The 23,733-nt window shown below is 39.5% G+C and overlaps 1 protein-coding gene across 50 annotated transcripts in view; it reads right to left on the bottom strand.

Annotated features, from left to right (window-relative positions):
- Nucleotides 1–23,733, bottom strand: part of HMG20A (high mobility group 20A) — a 177,249-nt gene that overhangs the window by 137,459 nt on the left and 16,057 nt on the right. For 11 of the 50 annotated variants that reach the window (XM_086849388.1, XM_086849385.1, XM_086849381.1 and 8 more), the window contains 10 exons: nt 22,373–22,505; nt 18,304–18,396; nt 16,094–16,241; nt 14,541–14,756; nt 12,328–12,460; nt 11,923–11,954; nt 7,700–7,775; nt 6,652–6,867; nt 5,877–6,020; nt 860–3,613 (listed from right to left, as the gene is read on the bottom strand). In XM_086849388.1, coding sequence (XP_086705514.1) covers nt 5,884–6,020; nt 6,652–6,867; nt 7,700–7,775; nt 11,923–11,954; nt 12,328–12,460; nt 14,541–14,756; nt 16,094–16,241; nt 18,304–18,392 — 1,047 coding nt within the window. In that variant the 5' untranslated portion in view covers nt 18,393–18,396; nt 22,373–22,505 and the 3' untranslated portion in view covers nt 860–3,613; nt 5,877–5,883. Of the gene's footprint in view, nt 1–859; nt 3,614–5,876; nt 6,021–6,651; nt 6,868–7,699; nt 7,776–11,922; nt 11,955–12,327; nt 12,461–14,540; nt 14,757–16,093; nt 16,242–18,303; nt 18,397–18,934; nt 19,045–20,104; nt 20,250–22,372; nt 22,506–23,733 lie in introns of those variants that run through there. The other 39 variants (XM_086849386.1, XM_086849377.1, XM_086849380.1 and 36 more) reach the window with 5 other exon arrangements.

Genomic DNA, 23,733 nt, shown 5'->3' with positions numbered 1-23,733 from the left:
TTAGGTTTTTCTCTTGTTATGAACTCACTGCTGTTTAGCTCTTACTCTTTCCTCCGGGTGTGCACCTGTCGTGCTGTTCCTGTCTCCAGCTCCAAACCAGCCAGTGTCACATGGCAGCTACTTCTCCTATGCAGGTTTCCCCTGTGTTCCTTCTACTTTTAATACCTTTACCATTACACAATTTTTTTTTTTTGTTTAAAAAAATCTCCAAAGCATTCTAAATCTCAATATAGTCTGTCCCAGGAAGAAGACAGTACCAAGCCAGTTGGTACAGACAGACCAGGCATTAATCTGGTAACCAAAATAGTGAGGTGTGGCCACAAAAGTGACATAAAGACATGGCTGCTCACAGCACTGTAACCTCAGAAAGGGCATCAGGAGAGGAGGAAGTCATTCAAACTCCACAGAGCACCTACACCAAGTATAAATGTCATGAGGCTACAGTTTGCTCCATTCTCAGCCAGCAGGTGGGTAAAGAGAGGATAAAAATCTAGCAGGGGAAAAGAAAATCAAGTGGGAAGCAATAGCTATGATAGGCTCTTAAAGAAAATTACAACAGGAAATTAGAGAGGGTAAAGAAAGACAAGGATGTAAAAAAAGGGCTGAGTGAGAGGTATGACATTTTTAAGTTAGTTGAGGAAGGGCCCTGAAAACCATTAGCTACAACCAAAGACTCTGAAGCTTTCACCACTGTAATAACCTAAATTCCTTTAGCTTTTTCAGAGGACACCACTTAGGATGGAGAAGTGGAAGAGGCACATTCCTGTTCAAAGGTTAACGTGGAGTTGTCAAAATCTCTGTCAAGAGATCAATGTACTAATAGTTCTTCCATGAAAATGAAGTTAAAATTGAATCAGAATGGATTCAACGTTGAACAATTTTAATGAAGCAGTGTCAAACAAGCACATCAACTTTTTAAAAACCAAGGAGCTCCAAAGTTTAATTACAAAAACATTGTACAGAAAACTTGGCAATTAAACAATTCCAAACACGTTAATCCAGCAAATGGATTCTGCTTTCATATATTTATCTTAACATTTCTTTAAGTGACAAAAGCATTTTATTCTGCTCTTCTCCTTGACACCCACTTCATTTTTTTTTAATCAGTCAACACTGAAAACTGTAAACTGAAGTGACACTCTGAAAACACTGGAAAGACAAAATCCATTTTTATAGGGTTAATCAACATAAATAAGAAGCTTCTTAATGAGACAAAACATCATCTGTCACATCATCAGTGAGCAAGAACTCAGTCAGATGCTTCAAGATGGATAATCCAGCCCGCCTTCTTCCTTGTGGGAAAATGCAAGAGATTTGTCAGCCCCCAGCTAATAATATCACCTTAAATTTCCTATCCCATAATACTTGCATGCTTCTCAGCAGAGATTGATGAGCAATATCCACAAGCAAATTTCTGTAAGCAGGGCAGCCTGAAGCCATCTGACCATACTGACAGATTGGATATGTTATAGCCTGGAACTGCATCCTACATTACATGGAATTTCTGGATCTTTATGGGATACAACTCAAGGTATTAGGTAGGATGCCACAGACAGAACTTGACTGATCTGTAAATCACTTTTGGCTATGCAGTGCATTTTGGCCACTTCAACAGAGTCAAACATCACCAGTTCTAAAAAACCAAGATACATACAGGAGATGAAGGTGTAGGTGCTTCTTCTGGAGGCATTAACAACCTCTAGGATTTACAAAATTCATTATAGAACCCACTAAAAAAGTTCATGGCAGCATCAGCTGGTCTCATCCATGCTAAGGAGAGTGGAAGTCAATGCAGCAAACTGAGGTTCCTTTTTGTGAAGTCTTGAAAGCAAAACTGAAAACAAGAGAAAGGAGTTTCCTCCCTGAAGGAAGACTTGATTTACATGGAAATCCTTGCTTCTGGGCTACAGCAATAACCCCAGGAGTAAGTTGAGACCTGACATACAAGCTGCTCACCTGAAGATGGCTCCAGGCCAGAATGAAGTCCACATGTACAGTACAGAAAAGAAACTGCTTTTCAATCTTCTGAATATTTGTGTCATGGGTGCATTAAAGTGATGCTGACAGCAACACATGCCAGTAACAAAAACAACTTCCAATTCATAACAGGGAATCTTAACAGATGTCTTAAGCAGGAGCAAAGAGATTGTCATGTAGGAGCAAGAGCATTTCAACCACCCCCATAAAGCTCAGAGATGTCCAACAAGTGCTGAGCCGAAGTCAGAATCAACAATTTGACAGGAACCATAATTTGCATAAGCCAGTGCAGACAGTGGGTGCCTCAGCTCAGCCAAGAGGTGTGGTGTAGCTCAGCAAGGTCAGACTCAAACATACAGAGCTCTATTCAATACAGGTGAAAGGCCATTTAGGTCAGCTGCAACATAAAAAGCTGAATGTTATGGGCTCCATGGGCAGTACTTGAACTGTACAAAAGGTGAGAGCAAAAACAAGCTAAAATGCTGAGTTCTGTGTGCTGCTATGTGGACCTAGTTGCTAATAACCTTCTCTGCTCTAATAATTAATGCAAAAATATATGTGCTGCTTCCAGAGACATTGCTTCCCAGCACAGCAAATTCAGGAGGGCAGGCAGGGAAAAAAAAAATGCAATCCCTGTGCCCATTTCTCTTTTTACACAGAAACTGCTTTCCCCATGAGATTATTCTCTCAAAAACAAGGCAATAACATTAAATAAGACTGAACAATGTATCAGAGGAAGGGCAACTTTGTGGGTTAAGTCTAAACCAAAGAATATCATTTTCCCTGCTGGGAAGAATTAATGTTTCACTTTCTATCTTGATTTGCACTGATCTTTCTGATAGTAAAATGCTCCATCAAACGTTTTCAAGAGATAATAGGAGACCTTCACAGAAGAGCAGGATGCAATGTGCAAGGGAGGTGCTTGAAGAGAGGGGAGAGAGGAGGTCTGTCTCATAGTAGAATCAAGTCACAAAGCATCAACCACAGCCAGTCTCTAGCAAACTCACATTGTAGGAATTGCAGGCTAACACAAAAAAAACAGGATTCTGCTTAAGAAAAGCTCCTATAAACATAGCAGGAGGTGTAGGACAAGACAGTGCACCAAGGAAAACTCCCTGTTAGAGCAGAGAACACAAGCACTGCTATCCAGTACTGCAAGAATCAGGGAACAAGATCAAAAGAAGAGAACTAAAATGAAGGAACGTAACCCCACAGGATAAACATGAAAACAAAATAAAAGACACTAGAAGACATTAGGCAATATAACACATCAAAGTTATTACTACAACATATATGCTGACTCCATTTCACAAGCTGAGATTTCATCTCCACAGTCAGCCAGTCCACAGAACATAGGCACCCTCACACCCAGCAAAATCCATAAAAAAATGTAGATTGCACAAAAGTTGCATGCTCTTAAATGTTCACACAGAGAACAGTTCCAAATGTTTAGTGGGCGGTGTCCGTGGCTTCTTAAGATCTCTTAATGCACTGATCTGTTTGTCTCCCTGACAAAACACACAGGCAGGGCCCAGGACAAAGCTGCCATCCTGCCTCCCACCCTAGGCTTTCCCTCATGGCTTCTTATTCCACACTGGCCAAAAAAATTTTGTAAAGCTTCCCCGGGTCACGAGACCTGCAGATGAAACAGAAAAATAAGGATTAGAAGACTACAATCTGCCAGGACTAAACAGGCACCATGACACGGGTTTTTGGATGTTTGATCTGAAAACATGAAGTTCAGGATAGTAAAGCAGCCTCTAGAGACACAACCAAACTGAGCTGCTGTTTCCATCCAGTGCTAAATAACAAAACCCTTCCTCTTCTTCCCATATACTGCTTGCACAAAGAAGTTTTTTACCACGCAGTACAGAAAAACCAAAATATTCAGCAGTACGGTTGAATAGTCCCTAAACACAATGTACTAGGCCACCAAAACCCACCTCAGATCTGTGAAAGAGTTGTTTTCAGGAGCATCACAGCAGTTTTCTGTGGTATTGATTTGTGATGTGTCTCAACCTCAAACAAACTACTTGGTTGACAGAGATGACATTCAGAATTAATATCCTTCATATGTACATTAACAAAGGAACACTGATGATGACAGCTTGTTGATACGGTTTATCATGTGCCAGCTGAACCTTTTATCCAAAGCTTCCTTGTTTTCTAGGGAATCTCTACCATTTTCTAGGTTTGCATCCAACAAAACCCAACCTTCTTCCTTCAAAATAATCATTGCCAAGTGAAAGTCAGTGTAATTAACAGTCCCATTAATTACTTGACCAGTTACATCATGCCATTATCCAGTGAAACTATTAATTATTAATCACATTTTTAATTGCCTCACACTGTTTTGCTGCTGGAAAAAAGGAAGACATGGGTAGGAAAAGAAAAGAAGGGAAAGAATTACTATTATTCTTCTAACCTAATAGAGGTTAGAAGGAAGAACTTTAAAGCAAGAATTACTTTTTCTAAATCAATTACAGCCAAATACAGCTTATCCAAGAAAATCGTATTCATATGTTTAGGAACACAGAAATTGTCCATTCTTCAGGAAAGATGAAGCCACCTGGCAAGAGAATGAAAGTCTAGATTTTAGTAACTTTGAGATATGATTTTTCTAGCAAGGTGTTTAAAGGACAAATATCCGTTTCTGGGCCTGGCATACCCTTCTAATAACTGATGGACAATAAACTGATTTCCCTCTTAGCCATTCTGTAAAACCTCCCCTCCCCCAATTCTCTTTCTGAGCCTGAGAACTAATTGAAAACAGTATACAAAAAGGAGGAGGTTGATGAGCTGCTGAAAAATCCCAGACCTGGATCGACAAGCTGTTCCCTTCACAAATAGCAGCAGTAAAGGCACTTCTTTATTCTGCTGGGAGCTCAGTCATCTCTTAGAACTACAGTCCGTTCCATCTGGCTACCCTCCGGAAGGACAATGATCTCCCAGCTAAAGCCACTCTATAATGGGAAATGTGTAATTAACTGTTCTACACAGCACACAAAAGGTCAGAATCAGAAAGGATGAAAAGCCCTGTCTTCATATTTGCAGATGGCACAAGGCAGCTTTATTTGCATTTCTAAACACTATTCAAGACATGTACAGTAGACCGCTACATTATAAATGCCTAAAGAATGAGGGTATGTACTTTGTTAAAATAGTAATAGGCAAACTCCTCATGGCTGCCTAGTGCTGTGCATCATGGGGAAGTGGGGGAGTGAGAGGTGTGGGAAATGCAAAGCAGCACAGTAATGCAGAAAGACTGGTATTTACTTCTTTGTTAATTTGTTTTTCTACTCTGTTCTCTATTACAGTTTTCTAAGCTGTTAAAAAGCAGCAAAAATACAGAATCATGAGATCAATAATAACCTATGCACAAGCCACATAAATATTAATCTCAGCAAATGCTATGTACAGTTTAAACCATATTTCAATGTTTCATTTTCATGTAAACCTTCCCGATTACAACAGCTTGACTACAGGTGCTACAGAGCAGAGGTAGGGTATTTTCAGTTTATAACAGAATTGAGTTCACCTGTAACCTCCTGAGACAAATAGAATTTCCCTGTGGCCATCAGTTTCTACAATTACTGCTGAAATCTTCAGATTTACTTCACTCAAGAAAGGACCCTTCTTCTAAATTAGTCACCCTGTTACCATTCTGTCAGAACTCTTACTCACCTTATACAAATACATAAAGATATTGGAGCTAAAGGGAATTTCAGAGCCCTTTAATGCCCTGGAATACTTTCAACCCAATTTGATTTTCATTAAGACAACCTGCTCTTGCAGCTTTGAGGAAGAAACCTTTTTGATTGTACAATATGGTGATCAGCACAGAAATCACACCAGAACAGGTGCCAGAGGCACGGAGCAGCCTGGGAGAGAACACTTACCCCATTACTAACGCTCCAGCCTGTTCACCACGTCTCGCACTGTGGCGATGAGGTTCTCGTTCTCCTGTGGGTTGGCCAGGATAATACTGTGCAGTCTGTTCATGTAGGAATCAATAGTTTCCATCGTGGGGGTTTCCCCACTGCCTACAGTGAACACAGTGAAATGAGCCACAAGGTATTTTGATGACCACAGCAATTCCAAAAAGTTAACGCTATGCTAAGAGTAATTTGTGCCACCACACAAACTGCTACAGGAGGTGGTTTTTCTATGCACCACCTCTTGTGACAGATTCTACTAAACAATGTCCTCCTAACTTCACAAAGTGAGTAGTTCCAAGGATATCAGGACTAAAGAAGCAAGGTCCTCTTTGATTTGGGTCTCAGAGTTGATTATAACAAACTCTTTCAGCTGGGCATTCATAGAATCTAAGTGGGTTCCCTGTCAGTTGACAATACAGACAAAGCTTTTATTTTAATCAAGGAAGTTGCAAGTCCTGTCTATTCTATTTAGTGACATTTTCATAGAACAAGTGAAGGAGAGCCAGGACTGAATATGTCTCTCACTTTATTAGGAAAAGTAAGAGCAATAAGAAAATAAATGTCATGTTGAAACAAAGCACTGACTCCACACTTTCCCCTGCATGCATTTAAGTATTTCATTATCCCATGCAACAAAAGCTCAGGAGCAGCCAAGAGCACAGAAGTACACAGCAGACCACGTGTTCTCAGCTCATATCTTCACATCAACACGAGCAGTTCAATTTCCCTGTCTCACCTGGCAGTGGGACTCCAGCGAAGCTGCTGGTGAGTGCCTGGCGCAGGGTCTCCAGGTGCTGCTGCAGCACCGTGTTGCGGCTCCGCTCCTGGATCACGTCCACCTCCAGCTTCTCCACGGCCGTGCGCATGCTCTCCACGTGTTTCTGCAGGGCAGCGTTCCTCTCCTCAAACTCCATGTTGGATTTGCGCAGCTGCCGCAGCTCCGCCTCACGGGCTGTGAACATCAACCCATTCCCAGAGAGTCAAGAAACTACTAAAAACATCTCTAGGACCAGTAGGCAATGAGGCAGAACGGTCTGGAGTGCTCAGCTGATAATTACAAATGGTGCGGTTGTGATTTATAGATAAAAAGCATCACATCATGGAGTGACAATAGCACCTACAGTAGCACTTTATAAATAGAGATAATTCCTAGAGGAAAATCAGAAAACTTTCAAAGCATCAGAATGGAAGTGAACTGGGGAATTGATCTGGGAGGAAGACTGCAAGACTGATTTTAAATGCAATCAGAATGACAGTTTAGCAACAGTGCTAAGAATCCTGCAAACAAGACACCAGTTACAAAAATAATTTTCTATTGACCATGAAAAGTATCTGAATCTAAATTCTGTTCAGTCAAGAAAGTCTTCAAGAAATCTGGCAAAAAATACTCAACTCTTGAGACACACAGATATGAAAACCAAACGGTAACAGAAAATATATCAGTGTAATCTTTCACATATGGGGGGAAATAAAATACTGCTTACCAGCCTGAAACCATCAGGATACATCTTAGATATTTTTTAGTCCTATAGAACAGTAGACACAGCTTGAACTGGCTGGAATAAACATCAGAAGCACTCTCAAAAAAGGCTAATTCAGGAAGACAATGCCAGGAAAAACTGCCTGTCAGCCATTGAGTATATAGAGTAAGGTAATAGCAGAAACTATACCCAAGTCTTTACTTGAGCTGAGATGGGAGAGTGCAAGGACTCTTCAGCTGGACAGCATTTGCCAAGAACTTTGGAAAAGCAAGGAGGAAATGGTCCTGCAGAAGTTAAACTTACCTTTACTATGATTCAAGAACTCTTCTGTGAAGATTGGAATATCAAAGACAGATCTCTCCTTTGTATCTGCTTCTTTCTACAACAGAAAGAGCAATAACATAGCTAAACAGTTTGTTTTCAGGAATTCACTTAACTGTTTTGATCATGAGAATAAAAGGCCAAGGAGACCAAAATCTGAGGCAGCTAAAAGCTGTATGGATTAAAGACACTTCCAGCTCCTACCAAGAAAGGCCAAAGGATGTGTCTTGGATTTTCAAGATACAGGTTTTATCAAATATCATCATTAAGAAATAACATACAACATACTAAAATACACTCTTTCACCCTAATGGCATTATACATGAGAATTATGCAGTTTTAAAAACTATCTGAATGCATTTATATTTTCCACCATCAACCAACTGACACATTCTGAAACAGTCATTACAGGAATATCAACAAACAGTAGACAGAGTGAACAAAATGCCCAGTAAGTTTCATGGGTCTTGGCTTTTCACCACCAAAGCAAAAAACCAAAAAACCACTTTTAAATCAGGAAATGCTCTACAACTTCATCAAAAAAACTGTACAAAAAGTGATTTCACTCACGGCAAAAAAACCCTATTATACTTCAGTCACCACTTCTAAATCAACAGGAATTAATGCTCGTTCTAGCAGCTGAATCATTATGGACAAAGCCAATACAAATTTGGTTTGATAAACTGTAGCAACTACAACCAACCTGTAACTCAACACAGAAACAAAATTATGTAGGAAAGAGTCTCAGCAGAGAATAAAAGCTTTCCACAACCCTCAAACATTATGGCTGCTAATGTGCCACGAACTCATCATCCAGAATTGGAGTGTTACACATGACTGTCCTCCAGCAGACAACCTCAATGTTTGACAGCTGATAAGGGAATTCTGGCCCCTGAATTCAGAGTAGCACAGTGCTGTCTGCCACACAGAGGGGTACATGGGGTGACCTGAATGCCATCTGACATTCAACCAAGACAGACAAGACTACATGGAACTACAGCTACTCTGTCTTTCCCTCAGGAGACAGATTGTTCATTGATTGCTTTTAAAGATAAGCTGGCTTTTATTGTCTGGCACAATTACAGTTGAAGAGCTCTGTATTTACTGAGAACTCAAACTTCACTAGGCCTGAATCAACTGGAGACACACGAGAAACAGGCAAGGCTGGAGGGAAGCGCAACTCTTCCCACTTTGTGAGGCATAGTAGGGTTTATTTGGGGTTCACGATCCCAAACTTTTCACTGAAGTTTTTGTACGTGCTGCTACAGGGCAAATGTCTCAAGAGTATATTTAGAAAGAGAAGTCATATACAGAAGTGTGAACAATGCATTCATTTTTTTCTCTGAACACTGCCTAGATGGCTAAGAATTAATTTCACCACAAAATCTAGGATCTCAACATTAATGTGCACTAAGAAATGTTGGCAGCTATGAAGCTTGGTTAGAACACTTGCAGGATATTCATCTTAAACATTCTAATTCATGCTCACTATTACTACCTGAGTGCAAGGAGCCACTGGCTTGGATCATCACTGGCTCCTTCAGAATAGATGGTGGAGGAGATAGCACTGCAAAGAGAAGTTATTCTCTTTGCAGCCCTAGGATACAGGTTCTTCAGGTCAAAACCAAAAAATATTAAGGCTTTAGATATAACCAGCTTCCAAAACGCAAGAAATTCTGCTAAGCAGAAGAGTGATCATTAAAACCATCAGCACTCTCCCATTACAAAATACATTACCCAGCACATAAAAGATCCTCTTGAGAACTGTGAAGTACTTAAGCCACTCTGAGGTTCACTGAAGATTATACTCCTAAGGCTTTGATTACCTCCTATTGAAAAGGACCCAGTCTGTTCAGTTCATGTATCATTTAGTCATCCCTCAAACCAAAAGAGAATCAAAATTGTTTCTAACATTTGCCTTAAATAAGACTGAGATGCTTCAAGAGTCAACAATCTCATCTAGTTATTAAAACTGAGGTTGAACTTTGAAGATTCTGCAACGAATCAGACTTGAAGTTCTTAGCGACTTCGTGAAGTAAGGTAATGAGATAGCTGAGATTTTTTTGGGGTTAAAGCTCACCCTTCCTGCCATGGTCAGGCTGCAGACAGTGGAAGGAACAGATATAACAGATGTACCACTCCATTAAATGTTCTCAGAGTAGGTACTACGAGGCAACCCCTGCTCTCCTCAACCTGCGTGCACAAACCTTTGAAAGCTTTCCAGTAACAAGTGTAACCAAGTGCATGATGCCAGACCTACTTGGAATCAAGCAGCTTGAGGAAATAAACAATAACAGAACAACAGAGAACAATTATCCAGGGGTTTAGTCACTGCTGATGACAATAGTTCCAGTGTATATTGCTATATGCCATATTTATGAAACCAGAATTTTGAAGGAAGAAAAATGTTCTATTTCATGCCCATAAATAAGTCTGGGGACAGTGTGTGCATATTTTTCAAGGAAATATCTATTAAAAGTTCTCTCTCATCCTTTAGCTATTTTTTATTATAATTAGTATTTGAATTGCCCATCACTAAACTCTTTAGAGGTCAATTCTATGCACAATGTTTAAAATAGCTTCAACACCAACTCACAGAAACTACATCATAAACACTTAAGTGGAGCAAGGGAAAGAAAAAAATCTTTCTTTAACCTTATTTTCTTATATTCTCTCAAGAAATAATTTCATCAGCTTGTACCTGCTAATCACAAACACAGCAACAGAAGTCAGTGAGGACAAGAGAAGGCAGCAAGATGACAAAAAGTTTTAGCCTCATTTCCAGTAACAACTTGAGCAAACATTTCTAAAAGCAATCTAAGTTTTTTCTGCTTATTCTCCACCTATACAGGATTATAATAATTGACATTCCTGCACAAAAGATGTGAAAGCATATCAGGTGATAAGCATGTGGGATTTTATAAATATAAAGGTGAAAACACCAGTAGTCATAGGCACAGTTCAGAGTAGGATGTCTGACAGGTTGATGTTCAGCTGTATCTGATGAAGCTTAAATGCCCCACAGGGTGAGGAGAACTCGTTTTTAACTGCATTTATGATGTAAAGATCAGCAATGATAGCTTCAATTAGAAGGATAAGAGGGAAGACTCCAAATTGTAGTTTGCCACCTGTATAACTTAAACATTATGTAACAGTGACAGGTGACAGTCAGCCTAGACCTTGAAGCCCTCAGTTTTTGTACAATTAAAGACAAACTTGGATTCAGTGACTGTAGAATCAGAAAACTTGGGGACCATGTACTTCTGAAGGATACTCTCACTGCAAGCACTTCCTTTAGGAGTTAATAAAGGCATATAAAACACATGTTACCAAAATGTTCTCCTGGAAGTGAAACTTACTTTCCTTCAAGACCAGTATTTGCCTCTCAGCAGTGCTCAGGCTTGTCACTATTGCAATGAACACATTAGAAGCCAACTGGATTGCTTTCCCAAGGCAAAAAACCTCTCAAAGAAAAACAGATCTTTCAGAAAGCCCTACTGCTTATAAGTGAAGTGGCTGTGTAAAAGCAAGAATTTTTTCATTGCTCTTTGTTTGCAATTTATTGGTAACCATTAAAGAAGCTCTGTGGCCCTAGGTAATACAACTGGAGAAAGCAGTGGCGTTTCAAGGAGAGAGAAACAACAGTCAGCTAGGACACTCAAGATTTGTGGTGAGATGCCTGTGCTGTATTTGATCAGCTCTATATCCAGACATTATGACTCTTTTCCAATATTTACATATGCAGAGGGTAAGGGAGGACAGGAGGAGGTTTAAGTCAGAGATTTTCCTATTATTTGGTTGCTTTACCCGTTTTCTTCTCAAGGAAGCCACAAGCACTTGTGTTACTGCAAAAAATCATTACCTGAAAACAGTCACCTAAAGGTGCTAACTCAGCAGGTTTATTGAGGTCTTACACTATTTTTAAGTTCTTAAAAGAGAAAGTTCTTACAAAACAGATCTATGTTTTAAGTGTATCCTATGCTCCATTTCTTCTGTCATTTGTACCTGCCCAAGACTTATCAAATTTAGTTTTGTTATACCAATGAGTGTAAGAATGCTCAGTCATTTCTAACTTTTCAAAACCTGCATTGAGAAGAGGAAGAATTCATACTTAAGTTCTGATAAACTGGGTTTTAACTTCACTAAAAGTTTTTTTTCACCTGAAAGTCTACCCACTTATGTAGATGTAGAATTAAGAGGTTTACCTCATGATCATGAGCTGTCTGTCTTGCTCCATCTGAAAAAGAAAACAAACAAGAAGTCTCTCAAAATAAACAAAATTTAAGAAAACATGAACCAAAGAATTAAGGCAGTTACACAACCCTAATTACACAACAGTTCTAGACAGACCCATGCAGCTTTCCTACGAAGTCACAGAGAAGCTGTGTCTACCTTTACTCTTAAAGCATGTCCTCCATCACAATCTAGACAGAATTAAATTCACATAAGTCTAATTCCTTTACACTTCCTGAGGTAAATGCCATAGAAAGAACACACTCACTTTTTAACCAGCCCTTAAATTCAAGGCTTTAAGTGAGTGTCAGGCTACATGACTGGCTGGGAATCTCCTACTGTTCTAGCTAGGCACATACTTTTGTCCCATTCAATACCTTGTCTGTGTGATTTGCCTTTTTGTCTGTCCTGTGCTTTCCTGCTAAAGACTTTGTAGGCTTCAGTCTTCTGATACTGCTCCAGCTCCCGCATGTAACGCTCCTTATCTCTGTCTGCTTCATCAAGGTATCGCTGAAACAAAAAAGTCCAAGAGTTTCAGGGAGTTTCCTCCCTTTTGGAGAGGAAACTTGTCAGATGAAGTGCTGATCCATTTCACCTATGCGAACAGGAGAGGAGTGAAGAAACTATGAGATGCAAAGACACAAGATTGCTGGATAAAATTACTGTACTCTGGTGTCCCATTGTCTTATTTTTTATAATAACTATTCTGCTTTTTTTTTTTTTGCTAGGCCTAGGAGTAACTTGCTACTAAGCTACTCCACTCAACTGAGTGTTACCTACACATTACAGACCAAACACTTTAGAATTCCTGTTCTGTGGCCAGGATGAAGTGCTGCCAAACACTTAATAACATCTTAACAGATGATGCTTTATGGTTCAGACCCGTAACAGTGGAGTTCCAAATACAGTCTTGTATTCATGCCCCACAGACAAAAAGCACCATCACACTTGGCACATCTGAGAAGTGAACAAAACATCATGGCTATTGCAAAGAGCAGCATGAAGATAAAAGAGCCTGGTTTTAATTTATATGATCCATTTGCATTTTGGTTAATAGAAACCCTTTTTTAATTGATACAATCTATCTGCATTTTGGTTAATAGAAGCCTTTTTTTATTAGCCTGAAGGTATTTCACACATCTGTATGACACGATGAGCTTAGCTGGAGAATTCTTTAGGGGAACTGATGAACTGAAAAACATTTCATGAAAGGTCACAATGCTTACTAATGGGATCCTTTAAAAAGAAATTGCCTTCCCAATTTTTCCTCCAAATGAGTTTAAAATTCAATGAACGTAAGAATAAATCTGTAAACCTTAGTCACCTGGTATTTTCTTTAAGTCATCATGACAACACATGTAAGTTGTGATTTCCATACATTTGCAACACAGTTTTGACCCTGCTGATGACAGTGATAACATTCTGGATTGGAGTGCAAATTTGGTGATGCTGAGTTGACATTGCTTCTGGACATGTTATTTGTCTGTAAGATATTAATTCTTACAGAATTAATTTTTCCATCTCCAGCAAAGTACTGCTGAAAGGGCTCAGCAGTCTTCCTTTGACCTGCTCTGAGTTAGAAACTTAGAGCTTTACTCAAGGACAGATTTCCCAGGGATTTAAAAAGCAGCATACAGAATAGAGATTTGAACTCAATTTCCTTTTTCCTAGGTTAAAAATCTGCCTGAGATGTGAATGAAATATGTTAAAGTGCAGGGTACAGAGGGGCAGATCTCTTTTTCCCTTCTCTCCCAGTAGACATTTTCATCACCGCAACACATCCTTCTCCATGGATACAAATTTCCAACCTTACATAGGAGCAATCCTGACTTTGTCTAAGCAACATCATTCTCACTACCCCTGCTTTGCCTTGCTACGTATTTTCCATTATGGTTAAATCACAGTGCCTATGCGTCATTTAAAATCATCTCTCAACGTTGTATTCTGCAAGCTTAGTAAGAAGCAACAAAAGGAAAACTTGGGTTCTCGTCTCATCTTATTTTTCATTACACCCTCAAAAGTATTTTTCAAAGTTCAAATATGAAGATTAAATTCATATGAGATTCAGTTGCACTGTCATTTAAAAACTGCTTTTTTGTCATCTCCAACTGGCAATCAGGTGTGGATAGACACCCATTAGCAATTAAGTCATTAACAAAGTCCACTCCAGAAGGCCCTAATAAACACCCCAAACATGGCCTTGAGCTTCATTCACTTATCAGATAGTACTGAAAGCCACAGGACTCCCAGTTAGGAGACATCACATCCCAAGACTTTGGCTTTCCAAGTCTCAGATGTATCTGAGTTGGCACAGCACAGTTACACCCAGATGGATCGTACGAACTGTGGGATATCTCATTAGTGCACTCCTCCCATTCTGAATGTATTCTTGCATTACCTAGAGGATACAGGTCTCCTCAAGTCACGCCTGGAGGAGATGCTATGGCCCTGCCACGGTTCATCATGTGAACTTGTACCCTTCATTTTGAAATATCCTCCTCAACACGATTTCAGTCTGTGTCACCTCACTAAACAACATTCCCATGTAACAGCAATCACATCCAGCAAGGACAAGGAAGTGCAATGGTACCCGTTTCTCCTCAGGAGGCAGTTTGCTCCACTCATTGCCCAGCATCCTGGTGATCTCTGGGAAAGGGACTTCCGGCCTCTTTGCTCGTAGCTGCTCCCTGCGCTCATTCATGAACCGCACGTACCCGGTGAGGGGGGATTTGGGGGCATTGGTGTCCCTGAGGGGCTTCTTTCTCTTTCTCCCTTTGGCCCAGCCTCCTCGTTTGGTTCTTTGCTGCTGCAAAACAAAAACAGAAGACAATTCAGACTGAGTGAAAATAACCACCTCTGGAAGGAATAAACAACTTCATCAGGAGCACATGGCTGCAATCCTCTCCATGGATGCAGGTTTCAAAACCTATTTTAGAGTTATCCTGACTTTTGTCTAAACAAAGACAAACAAGTCTCAGTGTGAAAAGTAGCTTACAGTTTCTCCTAGTTGACAGGGACAACAAAATAACATTTGCATCAACTTCTGATTGTAAAATCACAGGGACTGATAATCCACAACATGATCATCTCAACCAATGCAACTGCAAATATTGTTTTACTACTTGTTTGCTTTGTTTTAGTTATTCGCATCCTCACATACCCTCCCCTGCAAGTCATTTACTTTAATAGCGTTCTGGAGAGATTTTGTGTATTAGTTAAAACTTGATAGTTATTTTGCACCTTCCAGATCTTTGTCCTTTGTACACAATGTGCCCAAAATGTGGGTGTAAAGACAGTATACAGGCTTTTCTACTCTCATCTGTTCAGTAGATTGTCTTCCTCACTAATCACCTCTCATGGAGCAACAAAAACTCCAAAGCAGGGAATACTGTAAGATGTGCCTGGGGCACACTGTGAGTTCACAGGAATAACATCATTATCACTCCTCCTCTTGGCTTCAAACTATTTCTGCAGCAATCTCTGGACAACACTATTTTCTAGTGCTATATACATACAACTATTTTCAGTACTTCTAATCTTTCCCCAGATCAACATGTTCCTGCCATCACGTTACTTTTTGTTTCCCTCCTGGAATTTTATTACTTAATTAAAAAAGGACCTCATAGCTGAAAGCAAACTACAAGGAGGAGTATCAGATACATCTATCAAAAAAACAAATAAACCAGAAAACCCCCAAACCACTTTCTAGTCCAGGTCCTTCATGATTTAGTCACCAAAAATCAGTGTTGGATGGTACACAAAGTACAGTCTAAAGCAGTAAAAACATAATGGTTTTAAAGATATCAGTTACTACCAGAAAAGTACAATGGTCTCACTTTGCTGGCTCACAAGAGAGAAGGTAAGTTGTGGCAGTTGAACATTCAGTCCTGAATGCAGCATCAGCTTGTGGGCCCCTCTGTCTAAGCTGAGACCCATGTGCTGTTCTCTGCACGTTCCAACTGCCAGCTATCTGTGTGCAGCTGTGCAACACAGGAGAAAATTAGAGAATCAGAAGATGAAAATGGAAAACAGATAAAAATTTATGATCCTATTAAAAAAAAAAAAATCTAAGCAAGCAAGACAATATAATGATAAAATTCAGTGTCTTTGCTTCATTGAAAAGTTACTATTATTTCATCTCACCTCCTCCTCAGGCTTCTGCTCAGTGGTTTCAGCAGTATTAGAAGACTCATTTTGCTGCTGCTGAGCCTGTGACAAGTCCTCCACCAAATCTGGGTTACTCGCGGGCTGTGAAGTTCCACCACTGAATGAACTCTCCGAATTAGCTAATCTGAAAAAGCACAGAAATGGAGAACAAAAAATTTAATCATCATTCCTAAATCACTTCCTCCCTAATCTTCTAAAACATGCAAAAATGTTGCAAATATATTCATTCTCACACTAGCAAGAAGAAACAGGATTTAAAAGTGACTTCTGAAAAACTGGCTGTTCCATCCAAGCAACCACTATAATTACCACAGTTCCTATGGACTTTCAGACCCAGTTTGATTTTAAATGTGGTATTTTGTTTAACTTTTAGTGAAACATTTGATTACACAAATAATTTGCAGGCAAGTGTATGTTTGGATCAGAAACCAGAGAGTGTAAATCTACCCTTCCTCAAAAGTACCATAAGGAATTTGAAATTAAAAGTTTCATCAGCAACTGAGATCCACCTATCTGGATGTGTTTAATGTATTTCTTCACAAATACATTTAGAGGTCTGTGATTGCTTATGATCTTGGATTGAACTTCGTTCCACACAATCTCCTGTTCATACACGTGGGTATTTAAATACAAACATGACTAGCTCCCAGCAGGCTCCATTATTTAATTTTGCTGCAAGAGCTGTATCAATCTACCTTACTCCAAAAAGGGCAAGATGTCTGCAGGCAAAAAAGAGCAAGCGTGCAGAAATACTTCTGAAGGTAGACTGACAGTGATGAACATAGATTTTGGGGCAACAACCTCCTGACATTCTCAGCACCGTGCTCAGTAAGCAAATTACTACGAGATTTTTGGACTTGCCTCAGATTCTAAACCCTTCTTGAGGCTAAAGAATACTTGGCCTTACCCAGTTACATTAATAAAAATTCCTCTTACAGCCCAGTACGCTTCAAGTCGCCTTTGCTCTTTTATTCTGGTCTAAAGCTACTCATGTTTATGGCAAATTTTAAATATTCAAAATAACTGCTCCTATTGACGTAGAATACAGCTATAAAAATTTGATACATATTAACAGAATTGTTATTTGAATGCCCATGGGAATCTCTGTCTTCAGAGAGAACAGCATATTTTCATTACTCACTACAATCAGCAATTGTGACATAATTACTGGTAAATACACAAGGGCTGGAGAGATCCATGGCTGACTTTGAGACACCAGATTGAGCTCATATTACTGACAATTAGAGAGGGAGCAAGGGAACAAAGCAGACACCCTCCCATAAGTTAATTATATTTGGTATGCGTCAAAAAGAATAAGAACAACACAGCTCACTCTTAGGGTTTGAAGAGTATTGCAGTTTTCCTCTCCATTCCCCCTTAGCAGAGAAGCTCCTGAAACTACACCTACACAAAAAACTTCATATGATGCAGCCATTTGCAGCAGACACTGATGAAAGCTCAGCCAAAACAGTAATACCTCCTAAATACAAGCCTAATTTGAACATGGACCTAATTTGACACCAACAAGTTTGATGTCCCCAATAAGTAAATCCAAATTCAGATCCGTTAGAAGTGAAGGTGTTCACATTCATTTTTACAGGGCTTCACCTGACAGCAAAGTCTGAATTTTATTGCTTGGTGCTTTGCAAAACAGAAAAGAAGCTTCAATTATAAAAACACAGCAAAAATTCCATGTATTCTTAAAAGAAACCTTTGGATTTCTCTTGGCATTGTGATTTTAAGAGACCATTGTTGCAGTTTGAAAAAGCAGAGTTGGACTGACAAAAATGAGATACTGGTCTCAGTGATCAGTCTCAGAGATCACTGATGAACAGTGTATCTTTAACTTAGCAGGGACTACTATGGCCAACAAATACTTCCTCTCTCTCTATCCCCACCATGTCACTTGTCTTAAGATTGAAATCCTAGGGATTTACCTTTTAAAGCTAAGAGGTACAAAAGAACAGTTTGTGCCCACTTCCATCAGTTTGGAAGAGTTCTAGTTTCTACTAAACTGAGGCATGTGATCTTCTATCAAGGCCAAGGGAATGTTACAAGATTGAATTCTGTTGGGTTTATTTCTCTTTTTAAAAATTACTTAGAATGCCTTCCTCCTACTGAAACAATTTCTCTTACAAGTGCAGAGATAGTATCTACCAGCAGAAGGTGAAAAAGGACTTGCTTACCCAGTTACATTAATTTCACTACCTTCCTTAGATACATCCTCATCTGTAAAGAGTGGAGGAAGATTGGAGCCAGCTACCAAGTTCTCCATACCTCTGGGGAAAAAAGATAAAGATTAAAAAGGTTAAATTAACTAAACACCATTTCCCCTCAGCAGCACTTCAATTTAAACATCATAACATACCATGAATTTTTTACCCCATGAACCAATTGGTCAGTCACAGCTGACTGGCTTCAGGACAGATCCCGTGGGCAGATGTACTTAGGGACAGAGAAGACTGAAAATGTGTATTTCAATTCCAAGTTTCCATTTGAACTGAGCCCTGTGCCAGTGCCACAGTGCTGCTGGAAATCCCTGCAGTTGTATTTTATTCCTCAAGACAAACCTTCATTCACCATATTCAGCACACAGGTGGGTCAATCCTGCTCTTCCAGTCCACCTGCCTGATTATTCTTCATGGTGCACCCTTCACCAGAGGTTTGTGTTGACCCCAAAAGAAAACTGAAACCAAGTCCCTCCTGAAGTTTTAAATTAAGACTGTACTAATAAGTTCCTTGTCCAGATTTTCAAAATTAATCTATGTGTGCAGTTGAGCACTAAGTAAAAGAACACAGCTATTTAGAGTATTTTACCTTCAATCCCATAGAACAGTTGCTGAAGCAAGTGGTTTAAGGACTGTGTATTTCTCATTGAATACAAACTGCCCCCAAATTAGAAGTAGTTCCATTTGTGACCTCATGGCCTGTCACAGAAATTTAATGTGAAAGATGAAATCCAAAGATTAATTAATTTATCTCCCTCCTTACTAAAATACAAAACTGTTGTATTTTAGTGAAAAAAACCTAACTAAAACAAAAAGCCTTAACAAACTCACACAATGATTATAAGTTGCCAGTTCAGGCCATTTTGAAGGGCCATAGTACTCAAATTCCTGTTCTTTCAATTACTGAGTCACCTTTGATGAGCAGACACTCAGTTACTGCCATCCCTTTCATCCAGTACACTTGGGCTTTAGGCCTCAAGGGACTGAGAAGAGCTATCACCTTGTACTGCTTTCTCCTGCGTTGGTGTGCTTTCCACTCACCAGTGAAATTCAAATGATCTGAGAATAAAATCCTGCTCCACGTTCTGAATATTAGATGTGTTTTCCCACATCTCACACCAGTTCCAAAGGTAGATGTTTTCTACGGACAAAGGTCACTGCTTCCTGCTTCTTACAGATTTTGCAGATCTCTATCACAAGTACAACACGGATGACATTCACCCCTTTCTCTTCTGCTTTTCCAGCTGCTGAGATCCTTGGACCACCCTTAATGATCCCATCATCCTGACTCCCTATCTAGAAAATAATTAAAGCTAATCAGACTACTCATAGGTGGTACAGACATTGATTGTGAGCAGAAGAACACCTTTACTTGTATACAGGAAAGGTTCATCCAGCAGTGAAGAAAATTAACTCCTGCACTGCCATTACAAACCAGGGACTGGTTTTGGGGCTCAACCTTAGAGCTATGGCACATCTGGAGACTGACCAGCAAGGGGCTCTTAAGATGCTCAGGGATCTAAAGCATGTGGCCTGATAAGGGATGGTGAGGGCAATGGGCCTGCTCAGTCTGGCAGAGAGGGGGGGCCAAGGGCCAATCTCATAGAGCCTAAAGCTACTAGATGGAAGTGGCAGAGGTGACAGAACCAAATTCTCCCCAGTTACATTGGCTTTGCAGGTCAGGCTGGACACCAGGAAGTGTATACAGAGAGGTGGAGTCTATCCTAGAAGATTTTAAATGCTAAAAGCTGTAACTGACCTAAACTAGTGCTGGCAATAGTCTTGCTCTGAGTGGGAGGCTGGACTAAGATGACCTCCCTCCAGATGTCCCTTCCAAGCAACATCTGCAGTTGTATGAATCACAACTCCATATTACGGGGTTTTTTTTTTTCAAATACCAGCATCTGACAGGAAAAGAAAGACAACTCGAATAGTATAATGCTATTAGGAAAAGTAGTGAGATATTCTGGTGAAACAAATATGATTTTAACCCTTTAAGAAGGCAGCACAAACAATACAAATACTAATACATGGATAAGAATCTGCATACATAGAAAAGAAACTACATAAAGGCTGGGACTTTAGGTATCACAAAAAATCTGAAATTTCAACTGATTTGAAAATTATGCTCTTCACTGCCCAGGAAGCTGTTTAAGCACAGCTTCTAAACATACAACATAAATTGCTTCAAGCAGTTATCATCTAAGAGGAAAATTAAGTTCTGCTTCATGTTACACAATATTCATCAAAAATCCTAAATTATGATTTTCAAAAAAGGAAGCCTAAGCAATTATTGTGATAGCATTGTGACCTTCTCACCAGGTCCTGATCTGTCTGCTTACATCTGGCCCAAGCTCACTTTCAAACTGCAGGGAGGCAGCTGGACACCAACCTTAACAACATATAAACAGAACACAAACACAGGAAGCCAGAAGAACATAAACTTTTATAATTTAACCCATATGTTTTAGATAGTAACTCTTTCAGATGATGCTGACCCACATCCTAAAGAAAAAGGAACATCAGTGAATTTACAATGGCTTCTAATCAGTTCCAGAGAGCAAGAAAAAAAACAGTTCACCTAAAACTCACTGAGAACAGATGGGAACCTCCCCAAGCCTTTCAGACCCATTTCTCAGGGATAACCCTCCCATACCTCTGCTCCAAAATCACTATCTACTTAGTTTCAACTCCACTGCAGAGTTCCATGTTTATTGAAAAACATTTAACTAAATTCAAGGCAACAGAATCAATGTACACTTAGTTTTCTAATGGCTCACACATATTCTTCATTTTCATTTTTTAACTACGTCTACCTAAATGCAAAAACAAAACTGAAACTGCTGTTAAACCCTATCAGCCCTACACTTCAACGCAGAGAAGCATCTCCTCCAAATAAAACTAATTCAAACTGGAGCAGCTCTGAGTTCACTGTGCTGCTACACTACTGGCTGTGCTGGCTGAAGAAAGCAACCAGCTAAGAAGGAACAGAGAGACTGGTTGATTCATTAACAGCACTATCTGACAAGATTTCAAAGGTTCAACTAACCCATACACTAGCATTAGTTAAACCTCCATATGAGCCTAAAAAAAATCCTACATTATCAAAAATGTAGCTTTATTCATCTTTTCCTTTCCCTCTCTTCCCTGATCAATCATTACTTTATGATACAGAAAGTGTACAATAGTATTTTGTAACTTTCAGTTTAAATTTTTCAGCTGGGCACTTTGGTTGCATGCGACAGAGATCATACTTGTACAAAATTGTAGAGTGCACCAACATGGTCTGACAGAATTACTCAGGAAATTAAAGCAAAATTTCTAGAGCAAAATGATCTAAGTGGTACTACACACATCAAGGATCAAACAGTAGGTAATTAAAAACCATTCAAAACCAGAATATGATTTGAATAAACTTTCTTTATTTCTTCTCATACTACCTTTTGTAGGCCATGATATGTAATTATTATCCCAGTAGTAAAGATAAAGTAGCTGAGTTACATTTTGCATAAACTGAAAGCAACCATATGATCAAATTTCTAATCACATTAGTACAGTAGAAAGGAAAACTCAGAAGCAGGTGGCTTTACCATCAGGATGAGAACAAATCCATGGCTGAAGCTAGACAGAATGACTCACTTCTCACAACATTACTGTGTCTGAACTGTTCACAGCACTACTATAGGGCAGCACACGTAAGGCATGACAAAGTTCAAGGGCTTTTTATACATGCTACAAATGAAGGGTAAAATTTGCCACAGTCAAAGCATCAGGAACAGCAAAAATGCCATTTAAAATGTGCAAACAATTTTATCTAGCAGACCACCTCAGCACAGCATCCCCACATTCAGGATCCAGCTGGAGTCAGAGCAGTATGTCCACACTGCCCCCACACAAGCCACAGGCAGCCCTTCTTCCCCCTGGGGGCACTCTTGGCCTAGGCCTCACCCCTGGTGAAGTTTCCTCCAGAGCCTCAGCACAGCAATCACTGCACATCCAGAATGTTCAGTGCTTCCACAAAACTAACCTGCTGTGTTTGTGCCAAGGCAGTCACTACAGGAGTGACTCTGCACAGCTCTGGTCACTAAGGAGACACTGTCACATGCAGACTGACTCTTCTCATCCCAAGGCCAGGCTGAGTCTTAAGATGTCCCTGAACACTGGAAAAAGGATGAACAGCCCTTAACAATGTTGCCCTTTCAATGGCTACAATACAACAGATAATCTTATAATAATAAAAAAAATAAATTATCTTTAGCCATTCAATTACAAGGTAAGATTATAAATACATATTATTTATTATGGTTAAGCATATTTAAATATGAAACCAGCATCAGAAATCCAGCTTACAGGCTGATTATAAAACACTGCAGGAGTTCCAATTACCTCATCACCAGCTCTAGTTTTAGAAACGTTACTGCTGAGTGGAGAATTTTTCTCCTCAAGTCTCTCATCCCCCTTTGCCAGAGTAAATAAGTCCAAATTTTACCATTCATAGGCTAACAGATTACAAAAAAATAATCATCTCCTACATTACAGAAGAGTCATGGTATTCCTTATCTCAGCATCAGAATCCAAGAACTTCAGAATGCAAACAATCTAAATTCAGATGATTTACCGAGAGTAAAACCCTCAGGACCATTGCTTCCTCTGCATTTCCATATGTAGCCAGAACATCAGAAACAAAACTGAAGTAAGTCCATCTCCTCTTAAAACCACAATGCTTTTGGAGCTGTCAGAGGAAGTTCAGATTCCCTCTGACAGAACCTTTTCTGCCATCAAGCTGGAGCAGAAGCATGTTAGCCAACATACTTCACTGCAAGAAATCAGATTTGACTTTTTCCCTACAGGCAACTCATTAGACAAAGGTTTTTGTGACTATGAATATTACAAGCTCAACCTAATGGAACAAAGGTTTTTCTGTCAAACCAGAAAATATATACCAGAGAATAGCCAACTGCTTTTATTTTTACTTCTTGCCAGTAAAAACAAATACTACAGACAAAAATAGAGACTAGTAGGAAAAAATTTCAGAGTTCCACTGCATTTCCAAGCAGCTTAAGGAAAGAAGGGAAAGATGTAAAGCTTAGGTTTATGTTTAGTTTAATTGGGTCTTTGCAGCAAACACTAACAAAGCATTTCATACTCTGACCTTAGAAACAGCTGTCAAACATCTGCAAACATGTATTTTAAAAACACAAGTGCTCAATTCTGCATTCTACTCTTATTTACATAAAAGCTTTATGATGAGGCACATACAAGACATCTCACATATATATACACACACATATAAATATATATATATGTAAAACTTTGCTGTTCTCTGGAATGAAAGCCACAGAAAAGGTATATACTCAACTCTCCAGACAAAGGCAAGAACAGCCCTAC

Source organism: Cyanistes caeruleus, chromosome 13, assembly GCF_971803275.1.
Source record: "Cyanistes caeruleus chromosome 13, bCyaCae1.hap1.1, whole genome shotgun sequence".
Taxonomy (NCBI): Eukaryota; Metazoa; Chordata; class Aves; order Passeriformes; family Paridae; genus Cyanistes; species Cyanistes caeruleus.
The sequence above is the reverse complement of the archived record's forward strand: the minus strand, read 5'-3'. Positions and strand labels throughout refer to the sequence as shown.